The sequence below is a fragment of the Filicampus tigris genome, chromosome 2 (genome assembly GCF_054856515.1).
Source record: "Filicampus tigris isolate MCC_2025a chromosome 2, RoL_Ftig_1.0, whole genome shotgun sequence".
Classification (NCBI taxonomy): Eukaryota; Metazoa; Chordata; class Actinopteri; order Syngnathiformes; family Syngnathidae; genus Filicampus; species Filicampus tigris.
The window spans coordinates 21,458,790-21,483,344 of record NC_141218.1 but is presented as its reverse complement, the minus strand read 5'-3'; the positions used below and the strand labels follow the sequence as shown (position 1 = coordinate 21,483,344).

At 39.6% G+C, this 24,555-nt stretch overlaps 1 protein-coding gene across 3 annotated transcripts; it reads right to left on the bottom strand.

Moving 5' to 3' along the window:
* Positions 1-1,275: 1,275 nt before the first annotated feature.
* LOC147151763 (hemicentin-1-like) lies at positions 1,276-23,710 on the bottom strand. Of its 3 annotated transcripts, none has more exons than XM_086024559.1 (10): positions 23,598-23,710; positions 23,176-23,520; positions 12,075-12,329; positions 11,893-11,997; positions 9,934-10,041; positions 6,264-6,338; positions 5,387-5,698; positions 3,163-3,417; positions 2,855-3,070; positions 1,276-2,772 (listed from the first exon to the last, which is right to left on the bottom strand). In XM_086024559.1, exons 1-10 carry the CDS (start codon positions 23,644-23,646, stop codon positions 2,594-2,596), a joined length of 1,899 nt encoding a protein of 632 aa, XP_085880685.1. In that variant the 5' UTR covers positions 23,647-23,710; the 3' UTR covers positions 1,276-2,593. The 3 variants fall into 3 exon arrangements, with proteins under 3 accessions (XP_085880685.1, XP_085880683.1, XP_085880684.1); XM_086024557.1 differs by lacking the exons at positions 23,176-23,520; positions 23,598-23,710 and adding exons at positions 13,851-14,162; positions 14,719-14,838; XM_086024558.1 differs by lacking the exons at positions 1,276-2,772; positions 2,855-3,070; positions 3,163-3,417; ... (3 more) ...; positions 11,893-11,997; positions 12,075-12,329 and adding exons at positions 22,251-22,824; positions 22,907-23,017.
* Between the last annotated feature and the right edge of the window lie 845 nt (positions 23,711-24,555).

Below are 24,555 nucleotides of genomic sequence, written 5' to 3'. Positions count from 1 at the left end.
GGACGGAGGGCCGATGATGGAACGGTCGCCGATGGAGGAGGGAGGGTGGATCAGCAAAATAGGGGTTGCCGTTTACAGAACAGAACAGTTAACAACGTTCAGAAGGAAAGCAGATAAAAGAAGGTAGCTTACCAAAATTACTTAAAGCGGAAGACAACCCTAACATATTTTTTCAAGAATATGTTCTATGCAAGCTCACTAGTTGAAACAAAGCATTCTGATAGATACAGTATTGCGTTTGTGGAACAAGTTAATCCACTCGTTTTTAGCCATCTCTGGGGGCGGCCATTTTGTCACTTCTGTCGACTGAAAATGACATCACAACTACTCAGGGCTCAGGTAACGACCAATCACGACTCACCTGTTTTCTGAAGCTGAGCCGTAAAATTAACATATTTTCCCGAAATTCCCAATGGCCAATGTATCACTAGCTATACATCACTGTGAATAATATTACACTTTCCACTTATTTATATATTTAGGAGTCCTGACTAGGAATGGGTAATACGAGTTGGTGATTGGTGCACAAAATATATGTTGTAACTTAAGTGTAAAGATGTGATTTTAATAGCTGTTTGTAATTTTATTTCCTAATTACAACATTACAAAACATATCCACACACAAGCAATTTAGTGAAACAAGACAATATGCTTTTCCATGAAGACATTAATAATCATAGAGACAAAGTTGAGGTTAGCATTTTGGCTTGGCTCTCGGCATGTGGCTCCTTGGCAAAATTAATTGCCCACCCCAGATTTAGAGTCTTACCATTTTTTGAATATAGGATGAATTAGGAGTAAAACCCCACACTAGCAAAGGGAAACATGCATGCATGAGTCAGGGTTCAAACTACAAACCCCAGGACTGTGATGCAGAAACGCTCACCACCATTTCCACCATGCAGCCCGCACCAGTTAACCAGTTAATGTGAGGGGAAAAAAAACTCAGTTTACCATCATTTTGACTTTGTTGATTTGGCATTGTTGCTGAAGACCATCCTACCAGCTCATGCTGGTAAAGATAGTTGTTCCGTTAATAGTGTTCCAATAAGGACTCTTTCAAGAGTTTTAAATGCAAGCAATTAAAAACTAAACCACAGATTATGAGAAAAACAAGAAGAAAAGCTAGAAGGAAAGCAGAAGTATGTGCATCATGGAAACAACATTCCCGTTGACTGTGACTGTTCGAACACCCAAGATATTTTGTTATCTTGAAAAAAGATGAACAACTGTAAGTTGACCAAAATAAAGATAAATATCAACACTAAGCACATGCAAGGGCATTATTTCTTTGCTTTATTAAGGTCCCCAAACATCTCACACATGTCAATTTAGTAAATACATTCAATGTTAAAGTCCTCCCATTAAATTAGAAAAGTGAAAGTGAAAACATTTGATTCTTTGCTTGCTTGAGTGCAATGACAGAGGTGAACAAGCATTCACAAGCACAAGCCCTGGCAACAGCAGCAGTCCTTTTGGCCTTTGCCTGATCAGACTGATCTTCTTATAAGCAGAAGCTGGATAACGGTCCTGATCATTTGAATCAGGTGTGTTGAGAAGAGAAACATCCAGGCTACTGGCCCTCGAGGACCGGAGTTGCCCACCCTCGATCTATAAAAAGCAGAGATGTGATACTGAGGCCACCAAAACGGACCCCCTCAACTCCTTTTTTGCACTTAGAAATGATGGCCATAAAAGTTGTTAACTGAATCTTTGACAAAGAACAGCCTTGCCGAAGTCGAAACTTCACTGGCAACAAATCCAATTTACTGACGGCCATGATGGCCAAACTCTGACATTGGTCGGACAGGGACTGGAGAGTTCATATCACAGTGTTCGGTACCCCATTGCCCACAGGACTCCCAAGGGACATGGTTGAACACCTTCTCCACGTCCTTGAAGCACATGTAGACCGGTTGAGCGAACTGGCTGCCCTCCAGGTCACTGCTAGTTGTAAATCCGGTCCACTGTTTCAGGACTCGGACGAAAACTGCAGTGATCCCGCCGAATTTGAGATTACGCTTCCCGACGGAGCCTACTCTCCAGAACCCAGAATTGACCTTGCCAGGGAGGCTGAGGAGTGTGATCTCCCTGTAGTTGGACCATAACCTCCATTTCCCTTTCTTCAAAAGGGGGACCACCACCCCGGTCTGCCAATCCAGGGATCCAGGCACTTTGTCCGTTGTTGCAGAGGCGTGTCAACCAAGACAGCCCCGTCATCCAGACGTCCAAAAACTTTAGGAACTCCAGGCCGATCTTATCCCACCCCACGGCCTTGTCAGCGAGGAGCTTCTTACCCATGGAAAACTATTTTTCAGGCAACATTTTGGTCTTTTGACATATTTGGAGTAATTTCCATCCAGAAGATACCCATTGTCGAAATTCATATTCACCTTTAACGGAATAATGCATTTATTTGAAGAATATCACAACATGTTACAGTCCTCTGAACTTGATTAAATGCTTGCATTAGTGATGAGGGGTTCATTAACAAGTCCTATTAAATATTTTTTATAGGCTTTTCGGTGTTGTAGCAAACAACTCAGCAATGTACTTTTGAGCTTTTGTAAAACAACAACAACAACAAGAGAAATCATCTATCTCTGCGGACATGGGCATAAATACTTGCGTCATTATTCATTGCAACAGTTCGACGAGGTCGCTCTGACAACTTGACTTGGCCATACTCCACCTCCACTTCTTCTCTTACTTTTATTGACCTCCTCGGCTGATTAAAGATCCTGACATCTGCGTACGTCAAGTCCTCTTCGTCTTTATCAAAGACAACAAAAAAGGAGAATTAATTAAGACTTTAGAAAGAAAACTGTGTTCAAACCACAAATTGCCAAAATACCTTCGATGCTGCCTTGCTTTTTCTTTTGCTTGTAGACAACCGCCAATCCGATCATTAAGAGGATGAACAGTGCAGACAAAATGCCCCCCATTATAGGCACATATTTCTTACTTTGATCGGTCTTGGATCCATAAATGGGTTTGTCACACAGGTTTCTTTGCTTTTCAGGCAACCACGTAGATATCAGAGTCCCATTTGAGGTGCAGTTAATGAACACTACAAACAAACAAACAAACAAATGAAAAACATCAATCACAGAACTGTATTTAGTGTCACCATAGTTCTCAGATTAATTCTTTCTTTCTCACCACAAGATAGACTAGCTTGTTTTGACATTTCATTGATGTTATTTTTAACAGAGCAGAGTAGCTCTCCTGAGATTTTTTCTGTCAGGGTGATGTTGCTTGCTTGAACCTCTCCTGAGACGAGATCAGAGTCTTGTAGTGGTTTGTTGTTTAGGCTCCAGCTGTATTGAAGATTGTCCCCTCCTTTGGAGGAGCAAGACACCTGGTGCTCTCCTTTGGACAGACACTTCGATTCCAGATGGACAGACATTACAGGAGCTGAGAGAAACACACAAACAGTGGTTAAGTTATTCGGTGCCAGACTTTTTCAGATGCTCTGTGAAATGACATATACTGTAAATATGTCATGGAGTAGAATGAGTTAATATTGGCATAAAGCAGCGACAGACGAGCATATGAGGGCTGGTTTACTGTACATTGTTTTCATAATGTATATCCATCGATCCATTCGTTCTTTAGATCGCTTAGGCTGTTGAGCGTCAGGGCGAGCTGGAGTCTATCCCAGCTGACTTTGGGCAAAAGGCTGACTAGACCCTGCACTGGTCAATCATAGCGGTGGGAGCTGAACCCGCGCTGCCTGTACTGAAGACAGGCGAGTGAACCACTATGCTCTCAGTGACTTCGAAGTACAATTTAAAGAGACTAAAATGAGAAGTGAGATTATTGGAATATGCATGTGATTGGAGTAGGCACAAAGTAAAGTGCATGAAGCAAAACAAATTGGGTCCAATTGTCATCTCAGTCTCAACTGAACTGACATATTACCGGTATAGACCAAAACCAGACACAGTTTGGAGTTATGTGAACTGACCATCCGAGAGCTTTTTTTGTACTTGTTATCTGCAAAAGAAACACATTTTGTGTACTTATATGCATATTGAAAAAAGTCGTGCACGTAATTTGGCAAATTTGGGGTGGAAATCAATCTCACTTGCTAAAAATAACCTTTCACTATGAGCCTTAATGTACCATCTTAATCATGTCTTGTGAGAATTTGAGAGAGGCACTTTTTAATTGGGTTAGTGGCAAGACCTACATATCACCCTACAATAAAAAAATCCATGTCTGGCTAAATTCGGAAAAACATACTGTACAGAAAATGGTTTTAGCATTTCCTGAGAATCTGTCCATGTATTGGTGTCTTGTTTTTATAGGGTTGGTTATTGTTTTATTGTTCCACTTTAGTCTGTGTATGCTGCTGTAACGTTTAATATATGTAACATTTGTGTTACTAATAATGGAATGTAAGAGCGGAATGGGAAGAAGAAAAGCAGATCTTTAAAAACGTGGTGGATTTTGTCCCATTTGGGACGTTATTTTAGGAAAACTCACATTTGATTAGTTTTTTTTCTTTTTCTGAATCATATCATGGTGACCAGGGATTAACCGTACTCTGGTCAAAATGTGGTTAAAAATATCAAAATATTGATTTAATTTTCAATTGTGATGGGTGTATTAAGTCATGTTCAAGAGAATTGCAAACAGTCCAAGCAAGCAAACGTTCTCATCAACCAAACAAACAAAGTTCAAGTTTTGGAAGGGCGCAGGCAGAGTCCGGACAAAATGATCCGACACGTTTGTAGGTTATTCAACGTACAAATGTGTCAGATCATTTTGCCTGACCCTGTATTTGCACGTTGACCTGAAGAGGGCTGTAGGCACAAGTGCTGCACTCACACTCTGACACATTTGGAGCATTTTTACCAAGAATGGAGATCCAATATTGCCAAATCAATATGTGCTATCGGCTACTGATACTCTCCTATCCAAAATGACTGAACTCACTGAATTTAGGCGCAGTGCGCACCATCCATCCATCCATCCAGTTTCTATATACAGTATAGTGCTTGTAAGCTGAAACGGAAACCTATCCCAGCTCGCTTGGGGCAAGATATGGGGTACACCTTTGACTGGTCGCTAGCCAAACGCAAAGCACAAAGCAAGAAACATTTATTCACGCTCACATACACACCCTATGGATAGTTTAGAGTCTTCAATTAGTACCGAGTTGTAGCAGCAAGATGGAGAGCTTTAGTCAAATACTGAAACCAAGACCTCTTGATTGTGCGGCAGACGTGCCAACTACTACCACACTGTGACTGAAAGCAGCAGTTTTTTTTTTTTTAATTTTCATCTTTTTTTTATTGACTGTACCAGCATTTGTACACTTGATTCGAAAGAAATTAAAAAGCAAATATTTTATTTCAAATATTTGTTAGATATTCACCTTCAATGAACAACTGCAGTGTCCGAGTCTCAATTTCAGCTCCTCTATTGTTATAGATTTGAAGAGTATACTTTCCACTATCATTTCTCATCAGGTTTCCTATCTTTACCATCCCATCGTTTGGGGTGAAGCTATATTTTGTAGGTCGCGAAAGATGAAAAGTGTTCCCTTTCCCTCTGACTAATTCCAATGGTCCTTTCACCCAGTCATATTTAAATGGGGTTCGGTCCATCAATTGGAGTACTATTTCTCCAGCAAGTGGTCCGTAACACTGAGCTCCTTCTCTTCTGCCATCACAGGTCTTGCCCGCACCTAGAAAAGAATAAATAAAGAATTCATCAAATGAAGAGCTCTTTTCCATAAAGCCAAATTTTAAAATGCTCTATAATTCATTGTGTATGTTCAATTAATGTTTTCTGGATAACTTGCTGAAATAAATGTTTTAACAGGATAACATCAATGTTTGTAGAATTTGCAAGTCTGGTTAAGTAATGTTCTTATTGTTGTCAAAATATTGTAAATTGATGTATAGGGTTTGGAAAATTGATCTTACAAATACTCATTCCAACCAGAACAAAGCATTAAGCTGGCTGTAACTGTCAAACATTGCATTGCGTATATGTCCAGCTGAACATTAAGTAAATATTTCATAACAAATTAATCATTTCGTTGCCACATAGTTTACATTCAGTTAAAATGAATCGCTGAGTTATTTATCTCCAGTACGTTTAAAGACATTTTCTTCAACTTAAGTGCCACTGCTCTGAAAAGATTGGCAATTTTAGAAGACAAATTGGAATGGACCGAACAAGCTTCAAGATAAACACATGAATTTATGGTTGCCGCAAATATTTCCTGTAAGAGTGAAATGCCTGACCTTGAGAAACTGTGAGAAGCCATACCACGAGTCCAGCTGTCGCTCTCATATCTTTGACGATCCACTCAGCTGCCTCTAAAGGGATGTGAGATCGAGTGTTGAGCAGTTTTTGTATTTGTTCTTTTTAAACGGATTGCAGAGAGGAAAGGGAAGTTCTACTTCTTGTTTTATCCACATTACGACTGAAGGTCTTCATATCGGAATCCCTCCAGTTCAAAAGGAGAAAACAATGTCAGGTAAGCTTTAAGGAGCTCCTCCAATGTGAGTTGCATTGTTTGCCATATACAACCCACTTATATTTGTTTATTTTGTATTGTTATGCTTCTAATTGTGTTGTTGCTCTTTGTTTTCTTTTTATATCTTTTAAATCTTTGTATATTATTTCTTGCACTATGTGGATGAGCATTGCACACAACTGCGAATACAGTGCCTTGCAAAAGTGGTCACCTACTTGGCTTTCTTCTTCTTCTTCTTTACCTATTTTGTTAGGACCTAATCCAAATGATTTTTTTTAAAATCTGAATTTGATTTAATGCATCTCAAATAACTAGCCTAGGTTTTGACATGAAATGAGAAATCCATATACTAAAAAACAACCAATTACCTCCAAAAGTCGCATAATTAGTCAAATCAAGTCCACCCATGTACAATCTAAATGTTACATGATTTTTCCAGAGCCGGGCATCGCCTAGCCGCCACTACGTTCCGTCCTGCATATTCAATCAACCATGTAGTCCCGGTCCATCCATCGTCGATAACAGCCAATCGCCGTCGAGAACGTAATCTTCACGTCACACGCAAGCGCCGCACGAGCAGACACGGGCCAAAACAAAGAAAAAATATCGAACAAAAACAACTGACACACACACACACGGCGTGGTGATCAGTGTGATCAGTGTAATAAAAACAATGGGGCACATGTCATTGCATCTGTGGGGCGGAAAGGTACACAACACTTTTTGTTTTTTATTTTTTCGTTACTCTGTGGTGTGTCAGGAATGCGGCACCAGCGTGTGACGTGATACAGGTCCATTCTCGACGCCGTTTGGCTGACTCAGACCGGCTGGGACCACGTGGGTCGATTAAATATGCAGACGGGTGCTCGGTGCCCAGCTCTGGATTTTCCAGTAATACACACCTTTTCTGAAAGGCCTCAGAGTTTTCAACACAACAAAACAAGAGGCACGGTTAGCTGTACACAGCTATATGGTTGTAGGTTGTAGGTGTACGTTTGCAGGTTCAGTCAAAGGTCCATCCAAAGGTTTGACGCTCTGAATAACTTCTTAAGTTCCATCTCAAAAGCTCCACAAAAAACACACCACGAGATTTTAAAAATGGTTTACTTGAAGAACATGCTAACATGAATTGTAACAAGGACATGATATTGATCACGCTCACTCAAATGTACGTTGACACTCGGTCAAAGAGCACAGATGAAGAGATGAAAGAAACGAGGGCCAGCTGCATACAGATTCAAAATGTAGAGATTCAAGAACAAAGCCATCAAGGTCAAAGAATGATGTGCTTCTGCTCGAAAATGAACAGTTAACTGAATGTTGAATGGCTGAATCAATGAAAATAACCACACCAACACATGAGATTGCCTTCAGGCTTTCATGCAACCACAGTGGATTTTTAAATAATACCTGCACCAGCTAAAATGATTTACAACACACCTTCAGATGTGTTACTTGCTGCTGAATTGGTTGGAAATCATCTATCCATCTGAACTGCTTATCCTCACGGGGGTCGCTGGCATGCTGGAGCCTACCCCAGCTGTCAGCTTGCCAGCCAGTTTTTTAATAAAACGATGTGATTGGGTTTTCTTTTCATGCACAGATACAGTTTTCATAGTTCACCCACCTAATGTTTAAGATCATCAAACAAATGTTAACGTTACGTCAACCCCCAAAAGAATCTTTGCGATAATATGTCCCATGCGGCTTCGCTAGTCTAAACACGGCATTCTGATTAATATTGCGTTTGTGGAATATGAATTAAGCAGCAAAATCCACCTGTCTTTAGCCATCTCAGGGGGCGGCCATTTTGTCACTTTTGTTGACTGAAAATCGCATCACAGTTATTCAGGGCTCAGGTAACAACCAATCACAGCTCAGCTTCAGCATACAGGTGAGCCGATTACATAGACTGAAAAAAATGGGCTTCCAACTGCTTCGTCTGATTAGTATTTTAAAGATGAAGTCAACCCAAACATTTTTTTCCAAAATATTTTCTATGCAGGCCCACTAATTGAAACAAGGCATTCTGATTAATGACCAATCACAGCTCACCTGTTTTCTGAAGCTGAGCCATGATTGCTCGTTTTCTGAGCCCTGAGCAACTCTGATGTCATTTTCAGTCGACAGGAGGGACAAAATGGCGTCATCCTGAGCTGGCTAAATGCAGGTGCATTTTGCTGCTTAACTCATACATCACAAATGCAATATTAATCAGAATGCCTTGTTTCAACTAGTGGGCCTGCATAGAAAATATTTTGGAAAGTTTCCCGTTTATCGCCTACAAAACATCATAGACCGATAGGCGGACCGATCCATCACATAGGCAATATGCGCAGCTCTGAAAATAAGGCTGATATCGGCCCAATACCGCTGCATGGTATCAGTACACGCGCTTCCCTAGTAATAACGGTAAAGCCACTCAGTTCATAGAATGTATTGGGTGGCGCAATACATTTAATTCATGAAGTTTGTTTGTGTTACTACTAGTTGCATGTGTGCCATATTTTAACTGTCAAATTTATTTGAGTTACATTGCACTATGTGACTTAAGGACAGGGGTTGCCAAACATTTTCCTCCAAGGTCCGCATTCAGAAAAATAGAAATATGCACATATTCGGGCAATTCATTTGACTAATATTTAAATTTGTTTGATGATGGGAAACGTTTAAGTGTGACAATTCGTGGAAAAACAAATACTGTCAGAAAGGGGTCAAGCACTCTTTCACACCAGTGTAATGTCTGCAAGGCTCGGTTGATGAAAAAACATGCTCTTGTTCTTCATTTTCTAGGCTCTGAAAATGGAACTTGGCTATACTCATTCTTTTCTCTCTCTTGCATCGACTTCCCTTGGTGCATTGATATATGTTAATTCCTGGTCTTCCTCAACTGCGGAGACAGCAGCACACAAATAGCACACAAATATGTTACTCCTCCACACATCCACAAAGACAGCCACCGTAAACTCCACAATTTGCTGCATATGAACATATACAGTACATAGTCTAGGACAGTGACTCACAAGCAGTGTGCTACTGCACATTGCTATTCCTTGAGAGATCATGAAGTGGGCGGTACGAAACGATCTAATTTCACTTAATTAGTCCAAAAATCGGATCTCCTATCGTAGTTACAGGCAGAACAATCAAATGCTCTTCCATTTCTTTTGAGCTACCGTTAGCAGCACGGTGTTTGTCACATCTACGAATCTTAGGTTGAGTGATGACTATTGTCTGTAGGTGTGAATGTGAGTGTCAATTCTTTGTCTATACGTGGCCCGTGAGTGGCTGGCGACCATCCCAGGTTGTAGCTCACCTCTCACCCCTAAGTCAGCTGGGACTTAAAGTGAACAAGTGAAAATGAATGGAACAATGGGCTGGCGTTAATTTCCCAAAAGCAAACCAGCAGGTTTAATCTACAAACAACATGTTACCTCCAAGAGTCTTGTTCTCCTTTTTTGTCAGAGTGTAAAAGATCATCACTCCGATAATGAAGAAAATGATCACTGGCAAAAAGTTGTTGCGGATCATCAGCATGAAACCTGTTTTGGAAAAACACAAACATTTTGAAGGTTGTCTGTCCTGTGTACGAGTGTTGTAATGGCGAAGACATGCAGTAAGTTCATATAATGACAACCTAAAATGGATTCACGGCCAGCATCAGCAAAACTGTTATACAATCATATTCAGCCATACGGTCATTTATAAAGGAAAGCTTCACGAATGCCTCGTCCTGCTACCGTGATTCCCAACCAACATTTTCTTCCATTAGCTGGCAGAGGGTAGCCTAAACCTCTTCCGTCTAAACCTGTGTGTGTACAGCAGAAAAGTTCATGGCTTCCTGTGGATATACCCGCTTTGTGTTTAGTTAATACGATTTTGTTTTCACACTCGGTATGAGTAAATTGAGATGAGACAATTCTTGCAGCATTAAAACTCTTTGTAACCTTTTTGTTAAGTGGTGTGCCATGTGGTTTGACGCCTCCAGAAAACAGGTGAGCCGCGATTGGTCATTACCTGAGCCGTGAGCATTTTTAGTCGACAGAAGTGACAAGATGGCCGCCCCCAGAGATGGCAAAAAATGGGTGGATTTTGCTGCTCAACTCATATTCCACCATATTAATATATATTCTGAATATTAATGCGAAGGCCTTGTTTCAACTAGTGGGCCTGCATAGAACATATTCTTGAAAAAAAAATGTTTAGGTTGCCTCCGCCTTTAATGAAGGTGAGGAGACACTGTCTTACTGTATGAAACCATCTTTGTTGGTGGGTCCTCGGTTTACAACAGAGTTCCATTCCTATGGTCGTCCCACTAATTTATATGTAAATCGTAATGCGCTATAGTCTATCTATAACCTACGCTAAACACAATAGGAAAATCATGATTATGTTAAATATGTGTATGAAAACCTAGACCACATATAAAATAGTCAAATGAAAACAGTATCCATGACAGTAAGAGAATGATCCTTCTTGCACAAACTAGTTTGTTGCGCACCATTTTTAACCTTGAAAACTTGTACATTGAGATGGTGGGCATCCGCGGTGATATTTGAATCCCACTTGAACTGCGATTCACAATGTTATCAACCAGCTGAGTTGTCGTTACCAGTTTAACATACAATCGATCAGTGATGGGCAACTGGCGGCTCACGGGCCGCACGATGGAGTTTGCATGTTCTCCCCGTGCCTGCGTGGGTTTTCTCCGGGTACTCCGGTTTCCTCCCACAGTCCAAAAACATGCATGGTAAGTTGATCGGATACTCTAAATTGCCCCTAGGTGTGATTGTGAGTGCGGATGTTTATCTCCGTGTGCCCTGCGATTGGCTGGCAACCAATTCAGGGTGTCCCCCGCCTACTGCCCAAAGACAGCTGGGATAGGCTGCAGCACGCCCCGCGACCCTTGTGAGGATAAGCGGTATCGATAATGGAAGGATGGATGGATGATTTTTCTGAAAAAATGCACCAAATGACTCCTTGCTCTTATTGATTTCTTGTTCAGCAGTTTTGTATGGTCCTCGAATGGTATTTTTTCTGCCAGAGAAGCCTTTGCACTCGGAAAAAAAAAAATACAGTATGTGGTTATTTTGTGTGCTTCAAACACATTGTTGTTGGGTTAGGATAGTGAATCTTTTATACACGCGTTGAAAAATGTCTTTTCAAAAATCAAATATATTAAGAGGGAGAGAGAGGACATATTTTGGACATATGCAAATATTTTATCGATATTTAAATGATCATTTTTGTCATACAACGGAAGTGCATGTGGCCCCCAGTAGCACTGACGAGAAATCGTGGCCCCCTGCAGCATTTAAGTTGCCCATCCTTGCACTAGAAGCTGAAGTTGATCACAATCCATTCTGTAACGCCTATTGACTTCTAACTCTTACTTTGAGGGCTCTTGGATCCAAAAGTGGGTTTGTCACACAGGGCTTTGTGTGTTTCAGGCAACCACTGATATATGAGAATCCCATTTGAGGTGCAGTTAATGAGCGCTGCAAAAAAACAAAACATCAATAACCGACAAAGTGCTGCATCACCATAGTTGTCAGATGAGTGTGTTCCTTCTCACCACAAGATAGTCTAACTTCCTTTTGTACTTCATTGACATTGTTTCCAACAGAGCAGACTATCTCTCCTGAGATGTATTTTTTCAGGGTGATTTTGTTTGCTTGAACGTCTCCTGAGAGGAGATCAGAGTCTTGTAGTGGTTTGTTGTTTAGGCTCCACCTGTATTGAAGCTTGTCCCCTCCCTTGGAGGAGCAAGAAACCGGCTGCTCTCCTTGGGGCAGACACTTCGAGGCCACATGGACGGAGGTGACAGGAGCTGAAAGAGACATGCAAACTTAACTGTGAATGCTGGAGTAAAGCGGTGAATATTCTCATTCATCCAGGTCATTTCATTCCCAGGGCATTGAATCAACTGGATTGTTCTGGTTACCTTTGAAGACATCTCGATTCTCCTCTGAGCAGAATATTAGTTTATGCAGCAGGGCTAGCTAGGACAGCACTAGTCTGAATTTGTGTGGTGAAAATTGGACTATGCTCCAAGTTGAATGGTATCCATTCTTTTTGGAATGCCGAATGACAGTCATTAAGAGGGAGGGTTCTCGTTCTCGAAGAAGAGTCGTTGGGTGGAAACTCTTTAATACTGTATTCCATTCTGAGCGTGTGCCATACTAACTTGCTTTGCTGCATGAACTAATGGAGCCTATTCGGGTGAGGGGCGAAATATCTTCGACGATTTCAACAGTCCAATTGTGGTCGATTCAATGCACTGAGCATGCAACCATAACTGTAATTGTCATCATAAAGTCACTCAATGTTGCCCATTCAAACACCAATCAAATCAATGCTCAAACAGGACCTGTTGGAATTAGCAAATTATTAATTTGAAGTGTTATTAATTGTAGACAAGAATATGATTTATGGAGCTGACTTGGACACGTGGCCCGCCATTCACAGTCGGCGTATTAGACACAGGGACAACCATTCACACTGAGTGATTTTTGCCAGAAATAGTGGGCAGATGTTGACAAATCAAAATGCTGACTAACACTTCAACCCAAAACGACTGAATTCACCTAAGGCGGCACCAAAAAAATCATCCGTCCATTTATTTTTTATTTTTTTGCTGCGCTGAACCTCATTCGGGTGAGCAGGTGAGCTGAAGCCTACCTCAACACACTTTGGCCAAGAAGCAGGGTACACCCTTGACAGGTTGTCAGCTAATCGCCAGCCACAGAGCGACAAGCATTCATTTACGCTCACATTCACGCGCTATGTATGTTTTAGAGTCATCAATTAACCTTCCATGTTTTAGGGTTGTGGATTGTGGGGGAAGCCCACACAAGCACTAGAAGAACATGCAAAAGCCACACAGGACAACCATAGCAGAGATTTGAAAGCAAGGCCGCTTGACTTTGAAGCAGACGAGCTCACCACTACTCCACTTAATGTTTAAAAATCATTCATCTTGATTTTTTTATTTTTTGTACTGCATACATTTACTACAAAATAAATTAAAAGATCAAATATTTGTTAGATATTCACCTTCAATGAACCCTGCAGTGTCCGATTCTCAATTTTAACTCCCCTATTGTTAAAGATTTTAAGACTATAGTTTCCACTAGCTGCAGCAAGATGGAGAGCTTTAGTCAAATACTGAAACCAAGACCTCTTGATCGTGCGGCAGACGTGCCAACTACTACCACACTGTGACTGAAAGCAGCAGGTTTTTTTTTTTAATTTTCATCTTTTTTTTATTGACTGTACCAGCATTTGTACACTTGATTCGAAAGAAATTAAAAAGCAAATATTTTATTTCAAATATTTGTTAGATATTCACCTTCAATGAACAACTGCAGTGTCCGAGTCTCAATTTCAGCTCCTCTATTGTTATAGATTTGAAGAGTATACTTTCCACTATCATTTCTCATCAGGTTTCCTATCTTTAGCATCCCATCGTTTGGGGTGAAGCTATATTTTGTAGGTCGCGAAAGATGAAAAGTGTTCCCTTTCCCTCTGACTAAAGGCAATGGTCCTTTCACCCAGTCATATTTAAATGGGGTTCGGTCCATCAATTGGAGTACTATTTCTCCAGCAAGTGGTCCGTAACACTGAGCTCCTTCTCTTCTGCCATCACAGGTCTTGCCCGCACCTGGAAAAGAACAATGAAACAATGAAATTAAAACAAAACAAAACAAAACAAAATAGAATCCAAATTTTAAGAATGCTCTATTATGCACTGTGTTGACCTTATTACATTTTTGAATCAAATGTTTTAACAGGTAATATTAACGGTCATAGAATTAGCAAGTCTGGAAAAATGTTTTTTGTTGTTGTTGTTGTTGTCAAATTAATGTAAATTGAGTCATAGTCTTTTGGAAACAAGCTCTTACAGCTAATCATACGGACCAGAACAAAGTGTGTGGCTATAACCCTCATACACAACATTTTGCAGAGACTGCAATGTGCAACTGAGCATTAAGTAAATATTACATAACATATGAATTAGTGCACCACCATATATTTGACGTTCAGTTAAATGAATCTAAGCTTAAAGTTGACAGTTTCTTCAACTGTAATTACCTGCCACTACTCCAAAAAGATTGGCGATTTTAGAAGACCAATGGGAATGGACCGAACAAGCTTAAAGTTCGACACATGAATTCATTATTGCTGCAAATATTTCCTGTAAGAGTGAAATGCCTGACCTTGAGAAACTGTGAAGAGCCAAAGCACGAGTCTAGCTGTCGCTCTCATATCTTTGACGACCCACTCAGCTGTCTCTAAAAGGATGTGAGAAAGAATGTTGAGCAGTTTTTGTATTTCTACTATCTATACTGATTGCAGAGAAGAAAGGGAAGCTGTACTTCTTTTTTTACTTTTTTCCTCCACCCTTATTCATGAAAATTATCACCCAGCCCTTTTTTAAAATTTGTCAGCCCCCAACCCCCGCCCCAAAAATGGGCATCCGGCCGGGCCGGAGGGTCCGACCGGTCCGGCCCAGGGATGGACTGCCCAGCTCTGTTGGACATAAGATCATTGACTTTTGGGTATTTCCCAATTTTTCTAGAAATTTTCCTTCCCAGATTTCTCATGTTCTTCACGGAGAACATATAATTAAATCTTTTTCTGAAGATTTTTTGTGGTTTGTAAAAAGAAATGTTTTGTTTTGCGGACCCCCTGAGATAGCCTTGGCCCCCCCATGCCCCTCCAAGGATAAAAGTTTAGCTCCGCCACTGATTGTTATTTAGCTATTTTGTTACGACCTCAAATTTAATATAATTTTTTGATCTGAACTTTATTTGATGGATCTGTACAATCTAGTCTAAGTTTTGGCATAAAAGGAGAAATACATATATTAAAAACTACAAAACTGAGCATGGACATGCATACGTATTCACTCCCTTTGTTATGAAGCCCCTTCAAAGCTCTGACGCAACCAATTACATTCAAATGTCAAATAAGTGAAATAAAGTCCACCCATGTGCAATCTAAGTGTTACATGATTTTTCAGTAACACACACCTTTTCTGAAGGGTCTCAGAGTTCGCAACACCAAAGCAAGAGGCACCGTTAGCCGAACATAGCCATGAAGCACAAGAAATTATCCAAATTATTCAGGGGAAAGTTGTTGATAAGCAAAAGTCAGGTTTGGTTAAAAAAAAAAAAAAAAACTTTTATGATCCCCAGGACCATCCTCAAAGTCATCATGATAAAAGAGAAATATGTCACCACAACAAACTTGTCAAGGGGATTTGAATACTTCTACTTACATGCAATAGACCTACCTGTGGATTCACTTGTCAAGTTTATGTAAAATAAATAAATAAATACAAGGCTTTGACACTGTATAACGTTTGACTGACGTTCCATCGCAAAAGATCCACAAAAAGTAGTCCATGAAATTTAAAAAATGGCTTTCCTGAAGAACATGTTAACTTGAAGAATGTTAACAAGGACAAGCTCTGGATCAAGCTTACTCAAAGGTGATCTAGGTTGACAATCGGTCAAAGAGGACATATGAAGGGATGAAACATGAGGGCCAGCTGCGTACATATTCAATATGTGGAGATTCCAGAACAACGTCATAAAGGTCAAAAGAGCAATGTACTTCTCCTCAAAAATTAAGTTAACTGAACCTCAAATGGCTTAATCAATGAAAATAACTGCACATTTACACGTTTACTGTTTTAGGCTTTCATACCGTACAAGCAAAGTTGATTTTTAAATAATACCTGCAATTAAAATGATTACAACTCGGCGTCTGCATCCCTCCACCGTAGATGATTCATTTCGATTCTTGATGTACGAGTATACGATTCAAAGATGTAAGTTGTTTTGATTTATCACAGGCACTTCCATCCATCCATTATCTGTACCGCTTCTCCTCACAAGGGTCGCGGGCGTGCTGGAGCCTATCCCAGCTGTCTTTGGGCAGTAGGCGGGGGACACCCTGAACTGGTTGCCAGCCAATCGCAGGGCACACAGAGACAAACATCCGCACTCACAATCACACCTAGGGGCAATTTAGAGTATCCAATCAACTTACCATGCATGTTTTTGGAATGTGGGAGGAAACCGGAGTGCCCGGAGAAAACCCACGCAGGCACGGGGAGAACATGCAAACTCCACACAGGGAGGCCGGAGCCGGGATCGAACCCACGACCTCTGAACTGTGAGGCGGACGTGCTAACCAGTCGGCCACCGTGCCGCCCATCACAGGCACTTGTTATTATTAATATTATTATTATTGCTATTTTGTTATTGTACTGTAAAGTGCTTTGTTACAGCTGTAGCTGTTATCAAATGCGCTGAATAAATGAAATTGTAATTATAGTATTGTATTGAAGATTTGTTACTTGCCTGGACGCTGAACTGGTTGGAAATCAGTTTAACAACATAATCCATTGGCCAAGTTATTTAAGGCAATGCATTGCATATTTGAACTGTCGAAGACTAGACTGTTTCAGTTTCTCACTTTTGTGTTCCTCATTTGGATTACTTGCTCAGTGGTCAGAAATAATTACTATTCCACCGTGCTGCTCTCACGCTCACTATTATACTTTGGCTCCCTCCTCTGGTAAAAACAGTGTACAAACAAATGGTATACAATTGTGAACAGTACTGTAAATAAATACAAAGAGAAATTGTGTTCTTTTCATTTGCAGTATATTTAGGTATACAGATTGCAGTACATGAGACAAAATTCACTCTCGCATACACCGTAAACCATTTGTAGCATAAAGTTAAAACAACTTCTACGTTACCCCCAAGAGACCAAGTGCAAAATACAGAAGACCAGTAAGGCAGTGTTATCAAAGGAAATCTTGATGATACTCTATACCAGTAATGGGCACTTTAAATGCTGTTGTGGGTCACAATTTTTCATTAGTGCGACTGGGGGGCCACATTGGACCATGCACTTCCAAACCAGATTCATGATAAAAATGCTATTTTCAATAGAAATGCAAAATATGTTATTTTTGATAATACATTTTTCAATGGATGTATAAAATATAATACATTTTTCAATGGATGTATAAAATATCCACTATCCTAACCAAACAACAAAGGCTTTGAAGCAGAGAAAATTACCACATACTAGAATTTTTTTTCTTCCAGTACAGGACACTCTTGCATTGAAATAACCATTCAAAGACGGCACAAAACCGCTGAACAAGAAATCAACATTAAGTGCAAGAACTCCTTTTGTCATTTTTTTTTCACAAAATGAATTCACTCATTTTAATATTATTGAGGTACTATGTCCTGCTTATCATTCCAAATCCACAAAAGAAAATATTAGGCCTACTGTGGTTATGTAGGCCTAATAATGTAGGGTAACCCTAATATGTAGGCCCAATACAATACAATACAATACTGCCTCATACTACCGTATATATATATATATATATACATATATATATATATATACATATATATATATGGGGCCTTTTAGAGTGTGGCCCGCCAGTTGTCTTTATACACTGTTGTATCCATACATCATGTACCTCTGTGGGTTTTGTTTTTTTTAATAACATTATGTATGATTGTATTTTTATTTTCATAGAGAGACAGGTGGGTGTTTGTATGGCTTGGTTTGTGAAAAAATAAGTTCTTGTTCTTCATCTTCTACGCGCTGAAAATTGAACTTGACCAAACTTTCTCATTTGTCTCTTGCATCTACCAGTACTTCCCGTGGTGCATTGACATAATTTTTTTCCTGGTCTTCCTCATCTGCGGAGACAGTGACACACCAATATGTTAATACTTCATGCATACAAGCAAAGCAGTCAAAGAAAACTCCACAGTTTTCTGCATATGAACATATACAGCACATAGCCAAGACAGTGACTCACAACCAGTGTGCCGCCGTTTCTGTTCCATGAGAGATCATGAGGTGTGCTGTTGGAAATAATCTAATTTCACTTAATTCCCCTAAAATATTTCATTTTCTACAAATAATGCATATCGGGTCATCTATCTATGCCAGCATAGTGAAAGGTGGGACAATCAAATGCTCTTCCACTTGTTGGCAGAAGGTAATTGTATCCGCTTTTAATGACATGTTACATTCTCTGTTTTGTTTGTTTGTTTGTTTGTTTGTTTGTTTGTATTATCTTGGGGGAATAAAGTCAAACAGACAGAACAAGATTTGTGATGGGACAAGCACAGGGAGATAGAGAAAAAACATAGAGAAGAAAAGGCAGAACAATAGCCAAATAACACAACAGAACAAAAAGTAGAACAGCGCAATACATTATACTTTAATGTCTCATACTCTGTACTAGTCTGTGAGGGAAGTAACGGCACAAGGGGATTTCGAATATATGTATATGTCGTGTTCTGTTCTGTGGCCTGGTGATTTTTCTTCTCTGCCCACAGCCTGCCATGGTTTATTGATGGGCGAAGTCCCCTTGCCGCACCTGCCTGCAATGAACCTGTTAGTAATCAGCCTTGGCATGAACTTAGGTGCGGCTCCAGGGGAAGGAAAGTGCTGGAGTATTGTTATGCTTGCCGTTTTGCTTGTCTTTATTCCACCTACCTTGGTTCCTGTAAGACACATGAGTTGTCACCTAATGGGGTTTATGTGTCCCAATGATCCTAGAAGCTAAGTTTTCTGCGGCTTTATGCCCCTGGCAGGGTCACCCATGGCAAACAGGTTCAAGGTGAGGGGCCAGACTCAAAAGACGCCTATGATGAATGATGAATATATATATACATATCTATATATAATGTCCGCTGATAGTGTAGTGGTACACACGCCTGAGTTGTGTGCGGGCAGCGTGGGATCGATTCCCGCTCAGTGACAGTGTCTATGCGTGCCCTGCGACTGGCTGGCGACCAGTTCGGGGTGTAGTCTGCCTTCGCCCATTGACGGCTGGGATAGGCTCCAGCAACTCCCCGTGACCCTGTATAGGATAAGCGGTTTGGAAGATGACATGACATATCTATATATATATATATCATCAGATGAGAAGAACTGATCAATAATTTGATATGCTAGCTTGTAGATATCGTCAATATCATCAGATGAGAAGAACTGCTAATCAATTTGATATGCTAGCTTGTAGATATGGCCATTTTCATGATTCTGCAGCTGTTCCACTTTCTCCAAACATATATATACACGTATATATATATATATATATATACATATACATATATATATACACACATCTCACAGTCGATAGGTTCTTGATACGAATTGGTTTTACTTCAGCTTCCTCCACAGTCCAAAAGCATGCATATTAAGTGACAACTCTAAATTGTCCATAGATGTGAATGTGTCACTTGTTGTTTGTTTATATGTGCCCGGTGACTGGGTGGCAACCAGTCTATAGTGTGCCCTGCCTCTCACCCAAAGTCAGCTGGAATTGCCTCCAGTTCGCTCACTACCCCAATGAGAACAATTGATAAAGAAAATGGATGGAACAATGGACTGCCATTAATCCTCCAGAAGCAAACCAGCGAGTTTAATCTATAAACAGCATTTTACCTCCATGTGTCTTGTACTCCTTTTTTTTTCAGAGTGTAGATGATCACCTCTCCAATCATTAAGAGAATAATCACTGCCAATACGCTGTTCCGGATTATCAGCACTAAACCTGTTTTGGCAAAAAACAAACATTTTGAAAGTTTTCTGTCCTTGTTTCAGGTGTTGTTATGGAGAAGACGTACAGGTAAATTCACATAAAAAACAACCCAAAATGGATTCACACTCAAAGTCAGCACTAACCCTAACCCCAAACTCTAACCCAGTTTTTTTAGGTTTGTAGGCGCCAAATAAAGGTTTTCAGCAAAAATGCTCTTGTATAAGCACCCCCATGCAAAACTAAATACTACTGTTGCAGAGTTAGCTTGAGGTTATGTTGTCAGTGTCCCTACTGTGAGAGAAGGTGAGGGTATAGATTGGTGCATGACACATGGTGTAATTGACAGGCCTCCACTGCGATGTAAGAATCCCATTTGAACTGCAGTTCACAAACACAAAACCTATAAGAGAAAAAGAAAGAATATTAACAACCAACTCCGTTGGCAATAACAGTTTAACATACAGAAGAATCTCCAGAGTTGAATACAATCCATTCTGTAACGCTGGTTGACTTATGCAATATGTTTTACAGTTTTTCCAGTAACAGGAAGTGAAAGTACAAAGAGAAGTTAAACACTAACATTAACTGACAGACACGGAGCAGAAAGGTTTTGCAGAATAATACTGCCACTTGGTGCCTGTAAATATTCTCATTCATCCCGGTCATTCAATTCTCAGAGAAATTGGACTGTTCTGGTTGTTTTAAACAGTGTTGGGCAAGTTATTTCCAAAATGTAATGTATTACTTCTTACCAGTTACTTGCATGTAAAAGTAAAAAGTTTTTGTACAATATTACTGACTTTGTAGAGTAATGAGTTACTCACGTTTAGGTTACTTTTAATTAACTTTTTTTTTTTAAATCAGGGATTAATTTATTTAATAATGATTACGACACTTTAAAAGGAAAATGCAAAATTTGCTGCCATACTGTAGCTGGTAATGTTAACTTGTAATGAGGATATTTAACTATACAGTATAGTGTGGGCTATAATGTTAAAGGTTTCGACTCTATGGTGGGACATCACTACCTTCAATCAATATTTGTTTCGATAAGATATATTTGTTAATACACTGTATCGATATTGGAACTGATATTATGTCCAGTAAATAAATAATCCCGTGACAGTAAATCATAAATGAAATTATCAACATACACAAATTAATTTACCCACGACTAATAATGATACATGATGTATAATTGAGGATTGGGCTAACAAAACACATAGATAGATAGATAGATAGATAGATAGATAGATAGATAGATAGATAGATAGATAGATAGATAGATAGATAGATAGATAGATAGATAGATAGATAGATAGATAGATAGATAGATAGATAGATAGATAGATAGATAGATAGATAGATAGAGAGAGAGAGTTAAAAATGAGCTTTTGGAATCTCTGATCTCTGGAAAAAGACAAGGGACAGTAATGGTGTAGTGGTTCCCTCTCCTGACTTCCATGCAGAAATCCATCCCACTCGGTGCCATTGTGAATGTGAGTGTCAGTAGCAACAGTATCTGTTTTATACTGGACATGCTTGCAATTGACTGGCAAACACTCCAGGGTGTAGTTTATCCTTCGCCCAAAGTCAGCTGTGATAGGTTCCACCTCCCAGCCCTGCAGGATGAAATAAAATGATCGATGGACGGAGGCATCTTTTTTATCTTCTCTGAAGTTTTGACTTTTCTGAGACAAGTAAATATCTGTTTGAAATGGATTCAATCCACAGGACAAGAACTGGAGACCTCCACCAAGTTTATGGGTAGAGCTCCCACAGTGATCTGGCCATATCCCAGAACCCGTGTGGGTATTCATACTAGACTAAATCTCCACCACACTAGAAACAGCTAAAATTGCTGGCCTTGTGGCACTCCATTAACTTTGACTGATGATATGAAATACACTGTACCCCCACCCACTCAAGGTGACGCAACCATTGATTCTACTATTCTCAGATATTTTTCCAATATTTTGGGGATTTAAAACTTTTCGTGTGTGTGGGATGGGGGTGGTAGCCAATTATGCATGGTTTTTCGCTCTTCACTGGCCTGCCCGGTCTCTATCCCCTGCAAATGGCAGGGGTCCACCATGTTTTTTTTGCCGCAACCAATAATTTTTTGTATATGCAATCAATAAAAAAAACAGTGACAAAACATGTTTATTTTGTTTCAACATGATCATCAAAATTCATACTTCAAATTCAAATTCACAACATTCATTATACATAAAATACACTACACTATATAAAATTATCATAAAATCATATAGCATTGTCATATTGCGTCTTTTAAAATACATTATTATAATACAATATGATGTATTTTGGTTTGATGAGTTCAGTGCTCTCCTTTATAAAGTCATAGGTTAAACAAATGAAGAATAACTATTAAACAGCAGGTGATAAAATTTTCATCCCATAGCTCTACAATCCCAACTATTACATATTTAGCACAACAAAAAGACTGTACACAACTTAATTCTCAATAGTTACACTACCTGAAATATGTAAAGAGCTGTTGATATACAGTATTGTGCTCTAAAATATAAGTAAACACATAATTAAAATAAGCTATATAATACAACTCATAATACATTATTGCACAAAGAATTATATTTGCTAGTTTAATTTCGTCCGTGATAAAAATTGTCTTGCACATGATCATTTGTTTTCCAGAATTCCACTGCAATCTTTTTTTTCTTGGATTTATTTGAACCTTGACAAAAGACAGAAAATTTAAATGTAATTATTTTGTCACAATTATTCATTTGTACAATATTTCTGGGAGGGAGTCGTACCTGACCTCTTGTTTTGCCTTGTTTTCTTGTACACGCAACAAGACAAAATCACAATTACCAGTAAAGCAGCGAGTGCAGAACAAACTGGAATCAGGATGGAAAAACGGTTTTCTGAAAATAAGAGACAACAAATGTAAATGTAAAATACAAATTCATGTAACATGAAAATGATTCACTTCAAACCGAAACCAGGAATTTAAAGAAAATCATTTTGCTCCGTTCACAAAAATGAAAACGTCTGCTTTCGTATTTGAACCCTTCATACTTACCCAGAACATCCAGTTCCACCGTAATCGTTTTGACATTGCGCCCATTCGGGTCAAAGACTTCCACTATGTATTGACCAGTGTCAGTCCTCTCAACACTGGAAATTTTTAAAGTCCCATTGTTCATGAAGAACTCTGTTCTGTTCCTGAAGGCTTCCTGTATCACCGGCTTGTCTTTTTTCACCGTAAACACAACGATGGGTCCGCTGGGAAACAGTTTCTTGCATCGCAGCTGATGGCCGCTCACGTCGGGCATCAACTGGATGTAGACTGACCCTCCAAGAGTGACGGAGCAATGAGCGTTCTCTAGGGTGCCGTTACATTTAGATTCACCTGGAGGAAGGAAAGCTGCAAGTAGAAGCAAAACAAACACTTAAACTTCAACGTCGTTATTAGTGATGACTTACTCCTGATGAAAACATTACCATATGCTGTTCCACCAAACAGCAGAAGAAGAATGACAGCCTGCCCCATATTCCTGCCTTCGATAGTAAGATTGGTGCAGAGAGACTCTCAAATCATCCGTAATTTCACAGGAAACGGGTAAGTCAAGAAGGAAGGAAGGAAGTTGCGTAAGGTGTCTCACTTCTCCTTTGAAGGGCTCTAGCTGTCTCTCACTCAATCTGAATCAAAAAGCTCAGTTTCAAGGCGTTTGCATGGCACCACCTTCAGTAAAGCGTGAAAACAACAGAAAAATGGACCAGCATCGGACAAAATAGTCATTATTCTGCATGTTCACCACAAAGTGACACATCTCTTCAAGTTAAAGTTGACTGCAGGTACTAATATATCGTCGCCGTCCTGTAAAAAACAACTATCTCCAATTTTGGAAACTTTTTTAATTTTCACTTTAATGCGATTTCGGTCACGCGGAAACATGATTCAGGTAAAAATAAGAAAATGAAAAAAAATGTAGATATGTGTTTTTCACATGACAGCGACGATATGCAGCCAAGGACGTTCAGATGCACATTATATGAAGCTGACTCGCCTTCAGCTATCCTTTCTCCTCACTCCTGTGTCTTCTTAGATATAATAATATTCATTTTGTCTTCTTTTATAATATGTGCCCTAGAGAATAAAGGCTTTATAGTGCAACACATTGTGTGGTGTTGTAAAGGACTATTGTGTCCATTTGTTTTTTTGGTTTTTACATCGGCTACATTTGCCCACATACTGACAAGTATATTAGCATATTAAAGGTTCTTATTGTGTTCAAAATACTTTGGCTATGCAAAAATTCAATTTACTTGATAAGTATTTCTAAGCTTCCTGTTTGGCATTTTTAGCAGTGCCATTGTGATTATTTGGACTGCTGTTGACATCACATAGCTGCTGAAGAGGTATGAAAAATGGACTCTGTTTTAAAAATCACAAGGTAAG

Excerpts from the sequence above, each read along its gene's own strand:
- LOC147151763 (XM_086024559.1), bottom strand. The coding sequence starts at position 23,646 with ATGGGGCAGGCTGTCATTCTTCTTCTGCTGTTTGGTGGAACAGCATAT. Across the intron at positions 6,339-9,933 it reads GGAGAACAAGACTCTTGGAG|AGGCAGCTGAGTGGATCGTC; the intron begins GTAACATGTTGT and ends ACATCCCTTTAG. Across the intron at positions 5,699-6,263 it reads GCTTCTCACAGTTTCTCAAG|GTGCGGGCAAGACCTGTGAT; the intron begins GTCAGGCATTTC and ends ATTCTTTTCTAG.